The sequence below is a fragment of the Empidonax traillii genome, unplaced genomic scaffold (assembly GCF_003031625.1).
Source record: "Empidonax traillii isolate 1590-97213 ecotype Southwest subspecies unplaced genomic scaffold, ASM303162v1 scaffold1214:size307055, whole genome shotgun sequence".
Lineage (NCBI taxonomy): Eukaryota > Metazoa > Chordata > Aves > Passeriformes > Tyrannidae > Empidonax > Empidonax traillii.
Window position 1 is genome coordinate 211,772 of NW_020956407.1, and position 20,117 is coordinate 231,888.

The 20,117-nt window shown below is 49.2% G+C and overlaps 1 protein-coding gene across 3 annotated transcripts in view; it reads left to right on the plus strand.

Moving 5' to 3' along the window:
• The window catches only part of GDPD5 (glycerophosphodiester phosphodiesterase domain containing 5), a 117,073-nt gene that overhangs the window by 86,940 nt on the left and 10,016 nt on the right, over positions 1-20,117 (plus strand). For all 3 annotated transcript variants that reach the window (XM_027905847.1, XM_027905849.1, XM_027905848.1), the window contains exons 4-12: positions 2,215-2,308; positions 2,950-3,009; positions 5,411-5,509; positions 6,541-6,634; positions 8,807-8,952; positions 15,289-15,371; positions 18,107-18,257; positions 18,643-18,861; positions 19,495-19,652. In XM_027905847.1, the coding sequence (XP_027761648.1) occupies positions 2,215-2,308; positions 2,950-3,009; positions 5,411-5,509; positions 6,541-6,634; positions 8,807-8,952; positions 15,289-15,371; positions 18,107-18,257; positions 18,643-18,861; positions 19,495-19,652 (1,104 nt within the window). The remainder of the gene's footprint in view (positions 1-2,214; positions 2,309-2,949; positions 3,010-5,410; positions 5,510-6,540; positions 6,635-8,806; positions 8,953-15,288; positions 15,372-18,106; positions 18,258-18,642; positions 18,862-19,494; positions 19,653-20,117) is intronic.

Here is a 20,117-nt window from a genome sequence, read left to right on the forward strand (position 1 = left end):
CTTCCCAGGGCATTGCCAGCTCCCTCCAGTGCTGGAAGTTACTCTCCCTTTTACTATCTGGGCAGCATCTTAAAATATATTCTGACCAAACTGCGTTGACATCATCTGCTTGTCAAACATAAGCTGTATTTTAAAGCACTGTGGGCCCTTAGATCCCTTAAATAAACCATGTGCTTCAGATGCTGGGGCTGTGAGGGAGTGTTTAGTGATGCAGGGATGTGAGGTGTCTCCACCCAGGATGGGTTTTTTTCTCTCTGCTCCCACCCACACTGTGAGAGATGAAACCATCACCATTGCTCTTGATTATTTACACCAGGAGCATGATAAAAAAATGTCATGTTTAAAGTGGTATTTTGGAACTCCTCTGTTCTTCAGTGAAGGATGGGAGCGCTCCCAGTCCACCCCAGTGAAAAGCCAAACCTGTTTCAGTTCCAAGCTGTGGAAGGGCTAAAAAAAGTCGTGCAGAAAGGCAGGAAAGCCCCGGGAATGCTGTGAATGGGCATTGCAGCTGCAGTGCTGCCAAGTTTGGGTTCCCAAGTATTCCTGCAGGACTGGGAAGAGATGTGCAGGTCTTCTTCCCTGGATGCAACAGGCAGTTGGAATTTAACAAAGCCGGAGGCCGGCATGTACTGCTTCAGGCTTTTAACCCTTTTTTGTTTCCTTCAGGCTGAATATCATCAGGTCCTTGTTAGTGAAAGCACGTTGGAATTATTGGTTTTTAATTTATTGCTTCAGGCATTTCCCCTTTTGGTGTCTCCACTGAATTGCATTAAACCTCAGCTCTCCAGTGTGTAAGGTCTGTACTGGCACAGAAAGCTTAACTCTGGCTCAGGAGGGCTGGGGAGATGCTGCAGTTTGGGAACCTGGCTGTGTTCCCTCTGGAGCAGAACTGCAAAACCAGGTCTGGGTAGGGTATTTTTTTTTTTTTTTTTTTTACTTCCTTAGTTCTGGAGAAGGCTCATCTGGTTCATAGCTGCCATGGAAACAGCATTTTAAACCAGTCATTTGCACATCAAGTGAAGACCTGGTGCTATCAGAGGGCCACTTGAAGGGACATCAGAGCAAAAACTTACATGGACTGAAGCTGAGCTAAGGAGCCTTTGGTGGTGGCCTGAGCAAAGGCTTCAGAGGAGCCCTCTTTGCTTTCTTCCCTCTGTTTTGCTAACAGCATGTCTGCATCCCTACAGATCCCTGCTTTTGTGGCTCTTTGATTCCCTGGGCAGAACCTGGACACGGGCCATGGTTGTTGAGCCTCAGGACTTGCTTTCCAGACTCTGCGAGGGAGCTCCTGGCCAGAATTAGAATCACAGAGTTGGGAGGGACCCACGAGGACCGTGGAGCCCTGTACAGGACAGCCCCCAAAATCACACAGATGGGTGTTGTCCAGCTGGGGCAGTTGCTGGATCAGAGTTCCTGCCTGGTGGACGGTGCTGGGTTTGAGTGGTGGGAGGAGGTTGAGTCTCTGACCCCACAAGCATCTTGTTGTACCAAAGGCTTTGCATGGAGATAACCTGAACCCTAATCCAGATCAATTTGGGGCAGGTTTGTTTTTTTTTTTTCCCTAATAATTCACTGGAAAAAGTTTTAAGGCAGGTCAGGTTTGAAGTTGCAGTCAGGTTCTGGGATGTGTCTGCCTCTCTCCTTGTGTGGTGGGGCTGGGTGCCCTTCATTTCTGCCCAGGGGAGGGGTTTCACCAGGTCTGTCTTGTGTCTTGCTGTGAATTTGCTGTAAATACACTTTAATGACTCTCTAATCCAACTCCAGGATGGTTTTACTGGGAATTACATTGCTATTTCAATGCAGATTTGACATCTGAGACCCCAAAGCACAAGGGGCTGTGAATAATGGTCTGCCCTGCCTGGTGCCCCTGTTCGGAAAGCTTTTGCTACCCATTGGCTTCATGAAAGTGCTGAGGAGAGGCAGGATGTTTGTAGGGAACATTTTTTAGAAAACTCAAGCTCTGGTCTTGGATGATTTTTTTTTCCCTCCAAAGCAAAGTGGTTGCTGTCCAGTTCCTCTTTGCAGAGTTAATTTCCTGTGAGGAATCAAAGCACAGACACTGGGTTTTGTTTTGGAGTGACTTGTGCTTTTTGCTGCCTCTCTCTCACCTGGAGAGAGAGAATGGAAAACCCTGTTTAATTTTAGAGCCTTATCTAATCCTGGTGAAGCTGTTCTGGTGCTGAATCCCTTCTTCATCTGCACTTTCTCTTCCAGGTTTTTATACAACCGAATGGGATATTGGAGTGACTGGTCCATTCCAATCCTTGTCACAACTGCTGCTGGCTTCACCTACATCACAGTGTTACTGGTGAGTGAAAAAAGGCAAATTCTTAGAGGTTTGTGTGTTTGCTTTGAAAAGGGCACGAACTTCTGAGTCCACCTATGACTTTCAGAAGTGATTTCTCTCTCAGTCTCTTTTTCTCAGACTTAAGTTGCCTAAAATAAGTGGAAAGTGAAAAATTCATGGGCTTTGACCTCAGATGATCAAAAGCAAGACAGATACCTTGATAGCCCTGGTGCAGTTGGCCTGAGGAGGAATACAGCTCTTTTTTTCCCTTAGTATATGGCCCAGTTTCCACTTTGGTGTATCTGCCAGGCACAAGTCCAAGTTGTTCCCCTCGTCCCAAGGTGTTGGGGCCTTCAAGGTGGTGTCCATGGACCAGACTCCCAACTCCCCGCACCTTGGAGGTCAAAAGTCTCTTCTTCCACATCTTTGGCTTTGGAGAGGATGTGTTTGTACAGCTGAGCTGGGTGGTATCTGCTGGACCCATCACCACTCCAGCCCAGCTGGCTACCCTGGCTTTTTTGGTTGTTCTCCTGGATGGATGGTGATGTGTTCCTGGATGGATGGTGATGTGTTCCTGGATGGATGGTGATGTGTTCCTGCACGTTCCAGTCCTCAGAGGTTGTGATGTGCCTCATGCCTGGCTCTTGGTTTCTCCCTCCCAGATCCTCGCCCTGTGTCACATAGCTGTGGGACAGCAGATGAACCTGCACTGGCTGCACAAGGTGAGTGGCTCTTCCCAGCTCCAGGGGGAGCAGGGTCTCTGAGGAGCAGGTGGGGTGTGTGACACTCACCTGGCACGGGGGCTGGGGACGCATAAAATGTCTGTGGTGAGTGTGTCCTCCTGTCAGAGGACTGAGCAAACTGCTCAGGAGAGGCCCTGGGCACAAAGAATGTGCTGAAACGCTTTGGGGGGGGCCCTGCTGGCAGAGGGACCATCTTGTGGAGAGGGAGAAACAACCTGACCTCAGTCTCAGCCCAGCCTGGTACTCCCTGAACCTCCCTGGGGCTCCTTTCTGTGCTGAGCCCAGCCCTGAAGGAGGGGCTGAGCAGATGTGAAGCTGTTCGGGATGTGCTGGGAGGAACTGACTGGAAAAAACCTTGGGAGAAGGTGTAGGTGTTGAAACTGGGGGGTGTGCAACGTGCAGGTTGGGCTTTGTGGGACCTGAGTTGATCCTGATCTGTGTGTAAAGCAGTTTGAAACAGTGCTGGGAAATGCCAGGGAAGATGCAGGTCTGGGGTGTGGAGCACAGAAGGGGATGGAGGGACAGGCAGTGCCAAAGGAAACGGGTTGGCAGCATTTAACTGTAGCTGGCAGCCTGCTAACTGGTAATGAAGGGCCCTGTCCCAAATCTGCTGATAACACAGCTCCTCCTGAAACTGCTTGTTCTGCTCCTGACAAGGTCCTGCAGGATCAGAGACCTCCCGGCACAGGGAGAGCAAAGCTCTGCCAGCCCTCCCTTTTTTTTCTGAGGAATTATAGAAATTCTGCTTCCTCTGGAGAAGGGGATGCAATCAGGGAGGGGGCAGGGACTGTCTGGCTGCTGCTGCAAAATAAACTGTTGATTCTGGAGTCAAACATATGTTTCTTCATCAGGGGAAATGGCATTTTTCAGACATGCTCCAGGTGGCTGGTGGGTTTAGATGAGTAAGTCCAGAAGAGGAATGTGTTGGTGGAGATCAGGTAGTTCTACTCTGCAGGACCCCAGCCTTTCTTCCAAAGAAGCCCATCTTTCATCACAGCTCCGATGTGTTGCTCCATCCCTTCCCTTCCCCACACCTCCCTCAGCTTTCTGAGGAGGTTGAGATACAAGACTGGAACAAGTTAATATTTTCTCTGCAACTCTGCTGAATTATCTTCAAATATAGATTGGAGGGATGGGAAAGGCTGGTGTGTGTGAACCACACAGCTCCTTCCAGTTTTCTCCTGCAATTTCTTGAAGAGAGCTGAGCGCTGTAAGCCAAGTTGAAGATGGATGGGGGAGGGTAAGAAGCAGTAAATGGGAGGTGATGGGAGGAGGAGAGGTGTCCTGACACCTCTCTGCCCTAGGCTGTTTGAGTGAAGCCTCTTGGCTCATGGATCCCCTTCACCCTGGGGCAGCTGGATCTCTTGGCCCCTTGTGGTGCCCCATGTGGTTTGTTCCTGTTCCCTGGAGACACCTCTTGGGTGAGGAGCAGCAACTGGGAACTGAGGCTAAGGTAGAAAGAACAATCCTGTCTAAATACAGGAGTGATTTCTGTAAGCATTGGGGGGGTTTATTTGCTTGTCTGAGGGATTAAGGAAACATGAAATGGGTGTAGAGGTGTCCTGTGCATCCAGGATGACCAGTCCATTGCTGGGGCCTTTTCTGCCCAAATCTCCAGACAGATGTCAGGCCTGACAGTGCATGAGACTGATCCACAGAGCAGCAGCAGCATCCTCTGAATCCTGCAGATGTGCAGAACAGCAGAGACTGAGACACCAGACAGGGGCGGGGAACACTGAATTATTTTTAGACAGACAGCCCAGATTTTGGGTCTTTACAGCTGCAGCCATTCCTGTGGCACTTTCTGAGGGGGCTGAACTTTTTACCTTCAAAATGCAGGTCATGGTTTCACTTTGACTGCTTTGCTCAGACTTCTGAGTGCTTCCACACACTGGGAATGGATTGGGTCTCTGCCATCTCAATTCAGCCACTGGCTCCTCCAGAGTCCCTTCTCAAGCTGCAATATCTGTTATAACTGCTCTGCCAAAATGACTTGGATGCTGTTGCAGCAGACCCAGGAGAGTCTGGGATCACCTCCTGAAGTTCCTGGCAGAACCCAACCTCTTTTTAAGCTGGCTTCAGTCCAGTTTGTTGGCAAAGCAAATCACCTGATCTTCCCTTACTTTTGTGTGAGGAAGATGAGAGCTCACCCCTGAGATGTGCCCTCCTGGGACTGTTTAGCCCAGAGTTCTGTGGTGGAGAAGGGGAGGTTGTGGTGGCACAGCACACAAGCCCAGCTTCTTTCCCTGGGGACCTTAACGCTGGTTGGTTTAGGCCCTTTATTACCTGCAAAGGTTTCCTCTCTCTCCATTTGCCAATCTGGGATTTTTTTATGATAACACAGGCTCCAGGCTGTAAACACTCCCTTGATTTGTTGCAGATTGGCCTGGTGACAACACTGATAACCACGGTGGTGACCATGTCATCCATAGCACAGCTCTGGGACGATGAGTGGGACATGGTATTCATTTCACTGCAGGTGAGTTGACTGCCATGCTGCTCCTCTGGGTGGGAGAAGGCTCCAGTGCACCTGAATGCCAGGGATTTGGTGGCTTTTTTCCACATTGCACATGTATTTTTATTTTTAATATATATATAAATATAAATTTCTGTGCTCTGGTGCTGTTTGAAGAAGGACTTTTGTGGCATCCCGTGGTTTTATAGAAATATTAGTGGAAAATACTTATAAACTGGTAACTTCTTGATAGACCTGCTCTCTGTTCCTTATTTTCATCTTCCTCAAGAAAGAGTCCAAAAATATTTTGCCCATGAAAGGCTAAAAAGATTTTACTGGTAGTCAGTGCTGTATATTTGGGATTATGCAAATATATGCAAATAATGAGGGTGGAAATGGCATTCACACAAGTGACTAACATTTCTCAGAAGTGCTTCATTTTATTGGGTTTTTTTTTAAGATTCAGGCAGCAGTTGGAGGGCAGAAGTGTGACTCAGCTGAGACATCTCCAGCTTTGTGTCATGGTGATGCACAGTCCGGTGTGTTCAGAGAATCAGAGCAGAGTTTGGGTTGGAAGAGACCTGAAAACTCATCCAGTGCCACACCCTGCCATGGGCAGAGACACCTTCCTCTAGCCCAGGTTGCTCCAACCTGGCCTTGGACACTTCCAGGGATGCAGGGGCAGCCACAGCTTCTCTGGGCAACCTGTGCCAGGGCCTGCCCACCCTCACAGGGAAGAATTCCTTCCCAATATCCCATCTAAGCCTGCCCTCTGGCAGTGGGAAGCCACTCCCCCTTGTCTGTGTTATTACCTGAGCTATTCCCCCCAAAATGGGGTTCAAGTTTTCCTTCTCTACCTTCACAGTGACCCAAATGCCCAAAGGCAGTGGCAGGATTTGGAAGAAGCCACAGCCAAAGCAGGTGCAGGATGCAGCTGGGAAAGTTAGTGCTCTGATGCCCCACAGAACCTGGAAGGCCAATGAATTTTTGAGGTGCTGGGGTGGTTTTAATCCTGTTTTAACCCTGTTTTTCTCTCATGTTGTCGTGCCCTGCAGGCCACAGCCCCTTTCCTGCACATAGGAGCCCTGGCAGCGGTCACAGCACTGTCCTGGTTGGTGGCGGGGCAGTTTGCACGGACAGAGAAAGCCAGTGAGTACCTCCCGTGGCCTTGGGGGCTCAGGGGCTGCTTGGGGGCTGTTGGGGCACTGGGTCCTCTTGTTGACAACCAGCTGGCAGTGCTGGTTCCTTCCCAGGGTTCAGTCTCCATCCCAGCCACACTGGGGGGTGTGGATGCACCCAGATCCCGTGGCTCAATTTGTGCACGCCGGGGCTGGAGCTGCAAAGGTTGTTTTCAATGATGGAATGAGTACAAGCATCCAGATTTCCATCAGTCTGCTTTAGGGAACATAAAGGCAGCCCATGTGAAATGTTCTTCTCTGTAGCTCAGAAGTCTCCCCCTTGCTCTTGTTCTCCCTTGCTCTCCTCGGCTCTCGTTCACCTGGGTTTCCAGAAAGCCTTTGTGGAATTGTTGGTTGTGGTGCAGCAACACCCAAAGGGCTCAGTAGGGATCTAGTTCCCCAATCAAAAAGTCACTGAGGTTGGAAAAGCCCTCAAAGATCAAGTCCAACCATTCCCCAGCACTGCCAAGGCCACACTGACCCATGTCCCCAAGTGCCACATCCACAGGGCTGTTAAAGCCCTCCAGGGATGGGGACTCCCCCACTGCCCTGGGCAGCTGTGCCAGGGCTGGACAACCCTTTTCTGGAAGAAATCTTCCCTAATATCCCACCTAAACTTCCCCTGGCTGTTTGGGGGGTTGAGGGTTCTGCTTTAAATCCATGTTGAGGCGTGGTCAGAGGTCTCAGGGAGCAGAGTGGTGAAGGACATGCTGAGCCAAGCTGTTCCTCCAGGTTTTCCTGGGAAATAATTTGATCCTTCTGTGCCCTCAGAAGTGTTTTTCTTCAGGGCAGCCAGGGATGTTCTCAGACGTTGGTGCCAGCTCCAGAAAAATATTGGTTTAATTGGTATTTATCTGCAGTAAAATACACGCCCTGGAAGGATTTGGCAGCACTTGCAAAAGACTTCCAAGAAGTGGGAGTTGAGAATGAGGAAATGTCTGAAGATGGAAAGATTTTGCTACCCAGAGAGCCCTTTCAGGAGAGAATTGTGCCTTAATTTATAAATGTGCCAATGAGGCTGTACCTGGCTCTTCTTAACTGTGTCCCAGCATGTCATGAGGGTGCCAGTTGAGGAGGATTTGTGGTTCTGCCTGGAGCAGAGCCTGCATGGGCTCCTCCTTTTTCTCTTCCTGCTGACTTCCCTGAAAATGGCTTTTGATTATTTTTTATTTTCCACCATTTTTAATCTTTGCCACCTTCTTCCTTTTGTTTATTTTTTCTTGTTTCTCTTTTTTTTTAATTTCTTTTTCTCGTTTCTTTTCTTTTTTCTTTCTATTGTTTCTTTTTTCTTGTTTCTCTTCTCTCTTTTTTCCTTTTCTCTCGTTTCTCTTTTTTTCTTGTCTCGTTTCTCTTTTTTTTCTTGACTCTTTTTGTTTATCTTTTTTTGTCTCCCTCTTTTTCTTTTTTCTTTATCTCTTTCTCTTTTTTCTTGTTTCTCTTTGTTTCTCTTTTTATTCTTGTTTTTCTTTTTGCTTCTCTTTTTATTCCTTGTTTCTCTTTTTTCCTTCCCCCTCTTTTTTCCTTCCCCCTCTCTTTTTTCCTTCCCCCTCTCTTTTTTCCTTCCCCCTCTCTTTTTTCCTTCCCCCTCTCTTTTTTCCTTCCCCCTCTCTTTTTTCCTTCCCCCTCTCTTTTTTCCTTCCCCCTCTCTTTTCCTATAGAAGCCAGGGAGGTGTCTTCCTTCTCTCTTTCTGCTCCTCGATTCCTTTTTCATTTGTTTGTTTTTAAGAACTCACATATCCTATCTCCTGATCCTAAAGTTATTTCAGGATCATTTTACTTGTGAAAGGGTAACTTACCTGGAAGAGGACCCTTCTCCATCTTGCACCCATTTTGTTTTAAAGAGGTTTTTTCAAATTTATTTATTTTGGAGGTCATCCCTTGGGTCCCAAAGCCTTTCCAAAATATTGGTGGTGAGCCCCCAGTACACACACACAGAGTGGTGTTAAATGCACCAGCGTGGTGCCATGGCCTGTGTTGAGCTCTGTGTAAGTGGCCATCTGTTTTCTGCTGCCAGGCAGGGCAAAATTTTGGTGCTGTCCCACCCAAAGGGTGGAAAATCAGCTGTGTTTGGGGCTGCATTGCTGGGGTTTGGATAACTGTGACGGCATTTTCACCAGCTGCCTCCCCTCTCTCCCCACGCCAGCCTCCCAGATGCTGATGTTCACTGCATACCTCGCAGTTGTAGTTGCACTTTACCTCGTCCCCCTCACCATCTCCTCCCCCTGCATCATGGAGAAGGCGGCCCTGGGACCAAAGCCAGCCATCATAGGGCACCGGGGAGCACCCATGGTGAGTAGCCCCACGTGGGGAGGGTCTGACTGCAGAGAGCATGCACATCAGCTGTGAGTCTGAGAACCCTCCTGACTGGAATTATTCTGGTGGGGAAGCTGTACATGAACCTGGAATCAGGTCACTGTCCCCAGATGTTTAAATTGCCTCACAAACACAATCCTCACCTTGCTGGGGCTGGTTTGGGCATTGTTTTGGCTGCTGGTTTTCATAGAATCAGAGGATATGAAGGGGTTGGGGGGGATCTTAGAGATCATCCAGTCCCAAACCCCCCTGCCGTGGCAAGGACACCTCCCACTAGAGCAGGTTGCTCAAGGCTGTGTCCAGCCTAGCTTTGAACACCACGAAGGATGGGGCAGCCTCAGCCCCCTTGTGCCATGACCTCCCACCCTCACAGTAAAATATTCTCTTCCTAACATCTAACCTAAATATTTCTTCTTGCTGGATTTTGCTCTCAAGGCTTGGCCCATGAGCTGGAGCAGTACAAGTTTCTGATATTATTATTATTATTGTTATTATTTTAGAGCTTGAGGCTCAGTGTCCATGTCCTTTGCAGGACCTCAGCAGCAGTGGCTGTACTCAGCTCACAGCAAAATGTCCTCCAGGATGTGGCAGTCTGCAAAAAAAAACAAGCTGTGCTGAGCCTGCAGGAGTGCCCTGTGCTCTTGCGTTGCAGATGAGCACGAGAGTGGGTGAGCTGGTGAAACACTCTTGCCTCTGGGTAGACCTTGAAATCATAATCACACAGTCCTTTCTTCTCCAAGGCTTCTGGACCTGTCCAGGCAGAAGACAGAGCACGTTGGCTTGGGCAGGGCCATGAGTTGTGGAATAGTTTGGGTTGGAAGGGTCATCTAGTCCAGAGCTGTCCTAGGGTGGCACATCTCTAGTTTGGGGGGCATCTGTGCCCAGGTCTGTGGAGTGGTCACATCCCCAGCTCTCTGTGCTGGCTGACTGACTAAAATGATTTCAGTATAGTCACAGCTCTTGGGGGTGAATTTAATTTTTTGAAGGCATCCAACTAACATTTTTCTGGCATTCAAAGCAGAAAGAAATATCTGTATAGGCTGTTGGAAGCTATTTTGCAGGCTGGAGTGTGCTTGAGCTCCTCTCCAAGCTCAGGGCTGTGCACCAGGAGTTTGCTGGGTGAGATAAAGACCTGTCGTGACACAAGTATTTTATTTTAGTTCTCTTTATTTTTCATGTTTTCTTTCTCTTAAGCAGCCCCTTGAAATGCCAGCTTCATCTGCATCACTCCTTTAACTATATTTCCCCTGTGGGTGGTGGGAGGAAGTTCTGGGCACGAGAAATGCTTTCCCCTGTCCTGCTGAGTTTGTTCCAACCACGAAGGCCAGAAGCAGCCAAGTGAGAACCCCAGGCTTTCTGTGAGCCAGGAAATCCCACACCCCGTGGGGGAGATTGTCTTCCTGTGGGGTTTGAAGCCCTATGTGCCCTCCGCAGCCTTTCCTAAAGGAGCTGAACAGCAAACAAATCCCTTCTGTCTTTGAGGGGTTTACATAAACCTTATCTGGAGGAGGAATCCCAGCTGAAAGTTGGTCCTTTGCTGCTTGTTCTTCCTTGGAGCCAGCAAACAGTTGTTGCAGTACGGATTAAACCCTTCTGGGAAGCGCTGATTGTGTGTTGGGGGTTGATGAAGAGCAGCAGTGGAGCTGTGCCAGGTGTTGTTTAGCAGGGCACATCCCTCCTCTTCCCATTCCATGGCACCCAGAGATGGTTGTCTGTGAGCAGCAGGTGGTTTGCTCTGAATCCCGGGATAATCAAGGTCAGGGACCAACAAGCCTTGTTTCCACCTTCCCAAGCCACAGTCCCATGAGGAGCTGGCAGCAGCTTCATCCAACTGCTCTGCCTTTGCTGCACGTGAAGTGAGCGCCCTGGAATGGCAGAGCTGAGGTGGGATGGGAAAGGTGAGGACCAGAGTGGCCAAAATGTCCTCCTGCACTTCTGTCTGTGCCCAGCTTTTCGCTGTGTCAGGTGTCACCTTGAGTTTGAAGAGCTGCAGTGCAAGCCCTCAAGTCATACCTGCCTTGGTTTTTTGGAATTAATGAGTTTAAGCCCTGCCAAAGGCATTGCTGCCAACGGGGTCGTGTTTCACAGGGCTGCTCGTGATGCTTTTGCTGCAGATCCCAAGCGTGTGTAGGTGGAGTTGGGGAGCATGGAACAGCCCAGGGAAGTGTGGAGACCGGGCTGTAGGACACAGCCAGCCTCCCTTGGGCAATGCCATGGAATCACAGGATGGGTTGGGTTGGAAGGGACCCTAAACACACTGGTGGGTCCCTTCCCACTCAGCGTGTTCTGTGATCGACCACCGCCGAGTTCCAGTGCCTGCCACGGGCAGGGAACCTTCCCCTAGGGATCAAAGATGTCGGGAGCACAACCCTGCACAGCCTGGGAATTTGGGACCTGAGGTGGAACCAGACCTGGTGCTGCTAAAAAGTGATGCAATATTTGCCTTCAGGTCTCCTGAAGCAAGGCTGATGTGCCTTGCTGTGCAGACAGACACACTCTGGGGTGCAGCCTGAAGCTTCTCCTGCCTGGCAGGACCGGGCCCCTCGTGTTGCATTTACACATCCAACATCTTCTCTCAGAAGGGCACAGACACACCTGAGTGCTGCTCTGGCAGCAAAGGAGATCCATGGGGTGGCTGAAGAAAGACACTTGTTGTCCTGAAGAAAAGGATTTGTTGGGTGTAACAACCTGACCCTCCTCTGGAACAGCTTGAGGCAGTTTCCCCTTGTCCTGTTGTTCTCTGGGAGCAGGGAAAGCCCCCGCCGGCTCCCCCCTCCTGTCAGGGAGTTGCAGAGAGCAAGAAGGTCCCCCCTGAGCCTCCTTTTCTTCAGGCTGAGCCCCCCCAGCTCCTTTCTTTACATTAAGAAGGCTTTAGGCTGAAGAAAAACTGGTGGTTTCTTAGATGGTTTGGGGGGGTTTTGTTTCCTTGGTGGTTTTGAGGGCCTTACTTTCATTTTTATCTTGGGTACCAAAACATTGCCACCATCTATTTGGGGTGGCTTTGGTTTGTTGTTGCTGTTGTTGTTGTTGTTTTTTTTTTCTTTGGTTTGTTGTACAGCGTATGCTGACATTAAAAATGAGGGCAGTGGACCCGTGTGCTGCCCAGCCAGTGGCAGCAAACAATCCCAACTGGCATCTCCTGCCAGGCCTGGAGAAAGGCTCGTGCTCAGGGAGATACATGCCTGTCAGCTTAGGGAGTCTTTCATTAAATCAGCCCTCAGCTTTTTCTGTGTGTGTGCAGGGCAATAATGAGCTCTCGTCTCCTGCGTGGAGTTATTAAATCCCTAATGGCTTCTGCTTATGAGTTTATCTTGTTGTCCAAAGCAGTTTTGGGGATTTTTTTTTCCTCTGTTTGTTTTGTGCTTTTCCCTTTGCTTTCAGCCTATTTCCTGAAAAGTTGGATCATAAAATCCCAGAATGGCTTGGGTTGGAAGGGACCTTCAAGACCCTCCAGTTCCAACCCCCCAGAGTTAGTTTTGGATGTTCTCTAAAATATGAATTCCTGGGGATTAAAGTTACATTTTATTTATTTTATGTTTTAGACAGAATTTTTGTTGCCCTGTGGGAACCTGGACCACTAATGCTGAAATCTAGTGTACTGGCAGATCCCACGCTACACCCCATTACAGGAAACTTCTAAAGGGCATCATTTTACACAAAAATTAAAAAAAAAAAATATCAATTTTTTAGGTGTTGCCTAACTATGCCTTGTGTTTTTTTGTCCAGTTCCAGATTAATATTGGAAAGGAGAGGTAAGAGAGAGAAAATAATCCTAATACTACAACTACCACTACTAATAATTTTAAAAAGCTCAGATTTCCAAAAGAACAAGAAAATATCCTTAAAACGTGTTGATAAAACAAAAATCAGATCCTTTAGTGCAGCTCAGTGCACAATCCCAGGATGGTTTGGGTTGGGTTGGAGGGGACTTTAAAGACCCATTCCATCCCCTGACATGGGCAGGGGCACCTTCACTAGACCAGCCAGAGGTGCTGCTGTTAGTTTGGAATAAAATATTCTGTCCAAGCTCATTCCCTAACCTCCCCAACGTACAAATGATGTCATGATTTTTTTTTTTTTTTCTAAAAGCCCTGGCTAATTAGTGGAAAAATACAACGTGGTGATGTCCAGAGCAAGGTTATGCTGCTCTAACTAACACGGTTTCATAATCTTCATTAAGGAGGGTCCAGAGCTCTTGACTCTGTTTGAATGCATTTGCAATGGATTTTGGAGCACAAAAATAGTCCAAGTGAGTTCATTCACAGGTAATTTTGTAGAAATGACTTGCTGTGTCTCTGCAGCAGGGAGGAAAGAACAGCAGCCTGATTTTAAGGGGTGAGCCTTTCAAACCAAGCACAGAGAGGAGGAGCAGCTCCTCCAAACCCCGTCTGGCTTCCAGTGATGGAGGATTGTATAGGAGAGGGGTTTTGGGCTGCAATTCTTGCTTTGTGTCCCAAGTTTCTTTAAGAAATTGGTTGAGTCCATTGCTGCAAACCTGGATTTAGGACGTAGGCATAGCGTGCCTGAATATATATTGAATATGAATATTGTTTCAAGGAGGAAGCCCCTACAGAACCCTGGAAAGCAGAAATATTGTGCATTTATTTAGTTACTGCAGTTTTCCTGTGAAACTTTTTTTTTTTTTTTAAATCACACTAATTTTAGTAGTTTAACTCCTGTAACAGCAACTGCCCCACCTGGATGCATTTCTGCCTTAAATATGCTGAACTTGGGGATTCAGCTCCCTCTTTGTTGGAGGAACAGAGGCAGGCTGGGATGATGGAAATACCTGTATCTCAGGTTCTTTCTTCTCACAAAAAACCCTCCCATTGCAGGGGGTATAAACTCCTCAAGCGTGGGGCCAGGACAACCCCTGGGAATAGTCAGATTTTAGGAGCCAAGGTTAAAGTTGCCTTCCTGGCTTTCTGGTTGATCTTTGCAGGGTTACACCCTTGGGGTGAGCGGCTCGTTCAGCTCCTTGCAGTGGAAGGGCTGCAGTGAGGTCTCCTGGGGGGGCTCCTTCAGGCACTGGAAGGTTCTCTGGGATCACCCCAGAGCTGGACACCCCCCAGCTCCCCCAGCCTGGCTCCACGGGAGAGGTGTCTGTGGGGCTGTGGGTGCAGCTCATGCTTGACACGGGGTCACATCATGTTGTGTTGCAGGTGCCCAGCAGCCCTCCCTGCCCAGCTGGCTCTCTCTAGCTCAGCCCTATCTCCTTCGAGGGCTCCTCACTGCCTTTCCTTCCCGAAAAGCCAGTACTGGGCATTGTGCTGGAGAGAGAGAGGATCACCTTGCAGGGTTATCCTGCGGAAACCGGAGCCACTCGGGAAGGGAAACCCGAGACGCTGAAAGCAACCCAAGGAGACAGGAGCGAGTCCGGTTGGGATCTCCGGGTCCTTGTGGCTGCTGCTCTCTGCTGGGCATCGGGCACATGGCAAAAACCTCCCTCAGCTCGACCTTGGGTGACCCAGCGAGACCGGGGCGAGGGGGGCAGGTTGCCTCTGTCTTCGCCTAAACAAGTCTGGCGTTGATTGGGAGCTTTTTTTAGGAAGATAACGTGCCTCTGTGCTGCCTCTGTTGAGCAAACATCCCGGTGAACTGGTCCTGATGCGCGGCTGGAGCCAGAGGAATTCAGTGAGATAGCTGGGCTGTGAGAAGGTGGTTGCTGACATTTGGTCTGATTGTTTTACCCCCCGAGCCTGTAAAGTGATCAGCTTTGTAAGGAAACAAATGACACCTTAGATGCTTGAGTGGGTTTTTATCTGTATTTATTTTTGTGTGCATCTTGCTCACGTGGTGCAATTAGGCCTTTGCTCCTAATTATTCCTCTTTCCGACCCCTGGGTGATCCTTGAAAACCATGGGTTGTGAAAGCTTGATGGAAACTTAGTCCTGTCCATAGGGACCAATTTTCTAGGCTTAAGGCTGCTTTTTAATTATTGTTGAAACTCACTCCGAGATGTATTATTAGAGAAACCATCTGATGTTTAGTCTAATAGATGACTTTATTGAATGACTAGATGCAGAAATAAAATGGCTGGTACACAATGTGTGGCCTTGTTGTTCTTCCTGGTGTGGATAACACCCTGCTTCGTGGTCTATAAATATGCATTTCTTTCTATAATGGCATTTGAAACACTGTTTGCATAGAAAAGTAGGAGAATGAAAGTGTAAGGTGTAACCTGCAAAACAAGGTTGTTTTGGCTCCCCAGTATCTCCAAACCTTCCTCCCAGCATCCTTGCTGACACTGCTGTGTAAACTTTCCATGTACTACTGACCTCTCATTGCTTTTGGAATGTTTTCCCCCCATAGTTGGCACCAGAAAACACTCTGATGTCCTTCCAGAAGGCCGTGGAACAGAAGGTATATGGAGTCCAAGCTGATGTTGTACTGAGGTAAGTCAGGGAGCTGGTTAGTCTGAGACTGCCTGAGACCCTGGTGGTTCTTTCTTATCTGTTGTGTCTGGTGGTTTCTGCTTTTTCCCATTGGAAAGGGCTATGCTGAGCACATCCAATAACTCCTGTGTGTCTCCCACATCCAATAACTCCCACGTGTCTCCATTTGTATTGCACAGATGCTCCTAATTGTTTCCCTCAGATGGTGGTGAATGGTGAAGTTGTCCAGATGGGGGAACCTGGATCCCTTTGTCACAAAACTAATCTCTGTTTGCAGGAAGGCTGGAGTTTATCCTTGTTTTATTCCAGTGAAATACAGCACCTCCTTTCTAACCTGGCTCTTGGTGATCCCTCACTTTGTCTCAGTTCCAGTTATAAATACAAGAAGGACTCAAAGCAGATTATTTATTTTTTTCCCTGATTTGCTTTGGAGGTTTGTGTTGATGGCAAGATGGTTTTGCCTGGTAGAGGGAACTTTAATTGTTAATTCCTTTCTTTTTCCTTTGCATAATTTTTTTGAGAGAAAATGATTAAAAAAACAAAGGACTTTCTTCCCACCAGGGAGTGGAAGGTCACTGTGGAAGGATGAAGTCTGAATTGGGATGTATGTTATACAAGTCTTGTTCTTTCCCAAATTAGTTCAGTAACTGCTGGGAAGGGACAAGCACTCGAGTGCCCAGCTCACAGCTGAGCACTTGGCTCATGTGGCTGAACCAGTTACTTTCATTAACCCTGGCCAAGGAGAAAGGTGGACTTTTGGGAGGAGGAGAGCTGGGAATTCTCAAAGAACTCACCACTCTGCCTCTCCTCAGCCATCCCAGAGGAGCGCTCCAAGCATCCTTTACTTGAACAATGCTCTTGATGGCCCAGTTACCTGAGCCCTCTCTAGGAGCACAAGTGTCTGTAAGAGAAGAGGATTCCATTGCAAAAGTGAGCTGGCAGTGCAGCTGGCAGTGCTTCTGGGAGGGGTTTTGTGGCACCACACCCAGCGCTGCCCTTGGGCCTCTGAAAGATGCTCTCTGTGCCTGTGGCCGGATGGGTCCCCCCAGCCAGGGGGATCCCTCCTGGAATGTTTCCATGCTCTTGTAGGCACATATCAGCCATGGGTGGGCAGCTTGGATATACACTCAGAGCCATCCCATCCAGCTCCCCGCCCATCACACATCCCAAAGCAGTGACCCTGGTTATAAAGCTGACTTTGCTCCAAACAGCAGGAGCATGGAATCACTGCTGTTCCTCTCTCTCCTCCCACAGCTCTTCTTCTAAAGCTCCAGTTCTGTGTCTGAATTATTGTTTCAAACCTGTGCCTGCCAATACCTTGTGGTTAACCTTGAGTGGTGCTGAGTGACTCCGTGGTGGGAAGCATTGGAAAGGAAGGAGCAAATGTTAATTGCCCCGTAGGTTGCCACACTGTGGTCAAGGCTTAGTGGTGTCTGATGAGGAGATGTTTAGACTCGAGCTCCTGTGACCCTTAAACACCCCACACTCTTCACTCTGCACTTGTTTAGTATCTTTTTTTTTTTTTTAACTGTATGTATTAAAATCCCTCCTGACTGCAGGAGCGTGGTGTGCTGAGCATGGGGTTGCTGTGTCAGCGAGTTGCTGTGGGCTGGGGGGAGTGTTGGCCCAGCACATGCTGGAAACAGCAAATAAAGGTATCAGTGACCTCTGTGATAAGGGACTTCTGCAGGCACTGGTAAAGCTGAGGCAACATTTGCTCCATCATCTAAAACCGGGTTTCGTTTTCCCTATAGCTCTTGGGGGTGAGTGCTCTGGGTTGTCTCCTAATTCAAATGGGATTTGTATTTTCATCCCACCCTTTTTCCAAGCCTCGTCTGAGCCTCCTGTTGTCAAGATGGGCTTATTGCTTTGGAAAATGTCATTGTTATCACGCTGGCTTTGTCCTGATTTCTGAGTGCAGACAACTCTCCCTCTGCCCCTGATAGAAACCACCCCTGCCCTGCATGGGGTCACCACTGACCTGGGCACAGAAAACTGGGGGGAGGAAAGTTTAAAGCGTTTTTTGTGTTTCCCAGAACCTTTGTTCTGTAATATCCAGGTGACTTTAAAAACCCAGGGCATGCATTTGGCTGTTTAGTTTCATCTGAGAGCTGTTTTTTCTTCAAGATGCATGAACTTAACAACTCATGTGGGTGTGGCTGTTTCCTGAAACCAGTTTTCAGTTGGAAAAGGCAGTTTCAGAGCATTTTTGGTAGTTTGGAATCCTTGCATCTTGCTGAAAGCCTTAATGTTCACTTCTAGTCTGGGAGCCTTTGAAAATCTCACTCATCATCTGCTCTGAACAGTTTGATGATAGTTTGTGTGTGTGTTTGTCTGTGCATCCAGGAAAACCTTGGATGTTTTGGGGAGCTGCAGGTGCTGAGAAAGCTTTGGTTCACATGAGCATTCAGGGTGGGTGGTCCTGTCCAAGCTGCCTTAATTTTACAGTCTGGAAATCTTTTGGGGGATAGTGGGGAGGTGGGAGGGAGGGATGGGTGAGGAGGTGGACAGGGTTGTGCCATGTATGAATGACTGCCAACATCCAGCATGTATCTAAGAGACGTTTTCCTCCGGGTGCACCTCAGCTGCTCTTGAGGATGCTGGGAGGGATGTCGAGCTGGTTGAGACCTTCCCAGTGGTTTTGATGTGAAACCACGAGAGGGGCTGGAGTGGGAAGGGGCATTTCTCTCCTGCTGTGAGCATGGCTGTGTAACAGGGCCCCTTTGCCTTTGCAGCCACGATGGGGTCCCGTTCCTGATGCATGACAAGACACTCAGGAGAACCACGAACGTGGAGGAGGTGTTCCCGGAGAGGGCCCACGAGCACTCCTCCATGTTCAACTGGACTGACCTGGAAAAGCTCAATGCTGGGGAGTGGTTCCTTCAGGTGTGTACCACGGAGCCATGGCATGACAGCTCATGCCTAAGTCCTCTTGGAGATGTAGATGACACATCTCCTTGGTGGCGTGGGCCAAAGTGTCCACAAACCACATTTGGTTTGTCTCTACTAAACTTGGTCTAAAAGACATGTTGTCTTTCTGCCCCACCTGAAAGAAGGGGCCTTACTTAATGCCTGGTTGACACCAGAAAGAACTTCAAGACCCCCAGGAGGGTGAAGGTGATTATAAAGAGGGCAAAAAAGTGTTATAAGCTGTTCCTTTTCCTTGAATTTCCTTTTGGAGACAGTCATCTTCACAGAGAAAAAGTAAGGAATTCAGCCTGGGGGAGTCTGGATTTTGTGGCAGTGATGCTGGGATGTGCTTTGATTTCAGAATGATCCTTTCTGGACAGTGGGGTCTCTCTCAAGGTCTGACTACTTGGAAGCTGCCAACCAATCAGTCTGCAAGCTGCAGGACATGCTGGAGGTGATCAAGGACAACACATCACTCATCCTGAACTTCCAGGACCTGCCATCAGCTCACCCCTACTACAGCACTTACATCAACATCACCCTGGAAACCATCCTGGCATCGGGAATTCAGCAGCAGGCTGTGAGTTCTGGGGCGTCGGTGGTGGTTCCGAAACTGCCTGCCTTGTGGTTTCCCCGAGTCCTTGAGTGCCTCCATCTGGGCATCGATCCTTGAGGGATTCTCTTTGGGCAGCTGATTGGAAATGCCCTCCTGTGCCAGGATGTCATGCTGGGGAGGACTGGGATGGGCCTCTGAAAGGCTGCCAGAGTGGTGGCTGAGGCAGCAGGGAGGGGGCTTGATAGCACCTCGGGTTGTGCTAATGGTGGTGTGGCTAAGAGATGGAGGGATGTGATAATTCCCAGCAATCACAGCATCCCAGACTGATTTGGGTTGGAAGGGGCCTTAAAGATTACATTGTTCCACCCCCTGCCATGGGCAGGGACACCTTCCACCAGCCCAGGTTGCTCCAAGCCCCATCCAACCTGGCCTGGGACACTTCCAGGGATGGGGCAGCCACAGCTTCCCAGGCCAACCTGTGCCAGGGCCTCCCCCTGCTTAAAGTGAAGAATCCCTTCCCAATATCCCATCTAACCATCCAGAGGTGGGGGAGGCTGTGTTTCCCAGACAGTGTGTGTGACAGACGAGGCAGTCCCTCATGTCCCAGCTCTGGGGACCCCTTGGCCATGGCCTGTTCTCTGTCCCGCTCCCTGCCAGGTGATGTGGCTGCCGGACACGGAGAGGCAGCTGGTCAGGCAGGTGGCCCCGGGGTTCCAGCAGACCTCTGGCCTCAAGCTGGACATGGAGCGCCTGAGGGAGAAGGGCATCGTGAAGCTCAACCTGCGCTACACCAAGGTGACGAGCGAGGATGTCAGGTACAGCCCTGCTGGGCCACTGCCCACGTGCACCCCCGTGCCCTGAGTGCATCCTTTCCCCATCATCCCCATCATCCCAGGCTGTCCTGTCTGCCCAGAGCTTTCTTTCCATACGGACTTGCTCTCGAAAGCTCAAGCTGTGCAAGATTTTCCCTACCTGTGACCCAGAACCCACCCAGGCTGTTCCTGGGGGTGCCCAGCTGCCTGTGCCACCTCTGCATGCTAATTCAGTATATGTTGGTCCTCGTGGAAATACAAGTGTATGAATTGGCTGATTCTTGTTACACTCTCAGCTCTGGGAGGAAGTGGAGGCTTTTCAGGCCTAGCCCCTCGGAGTGCTGTTCCATCCTCATTAGCAACCACCCTTTGCTTCCACTGCTCCAGAGCTGTTCCCACAGAATTCTGATTAGTCCAAAGTCTGGAAACGTTTTTCTCTGCAGAGAATTCACCCATTTCATTCCTGTC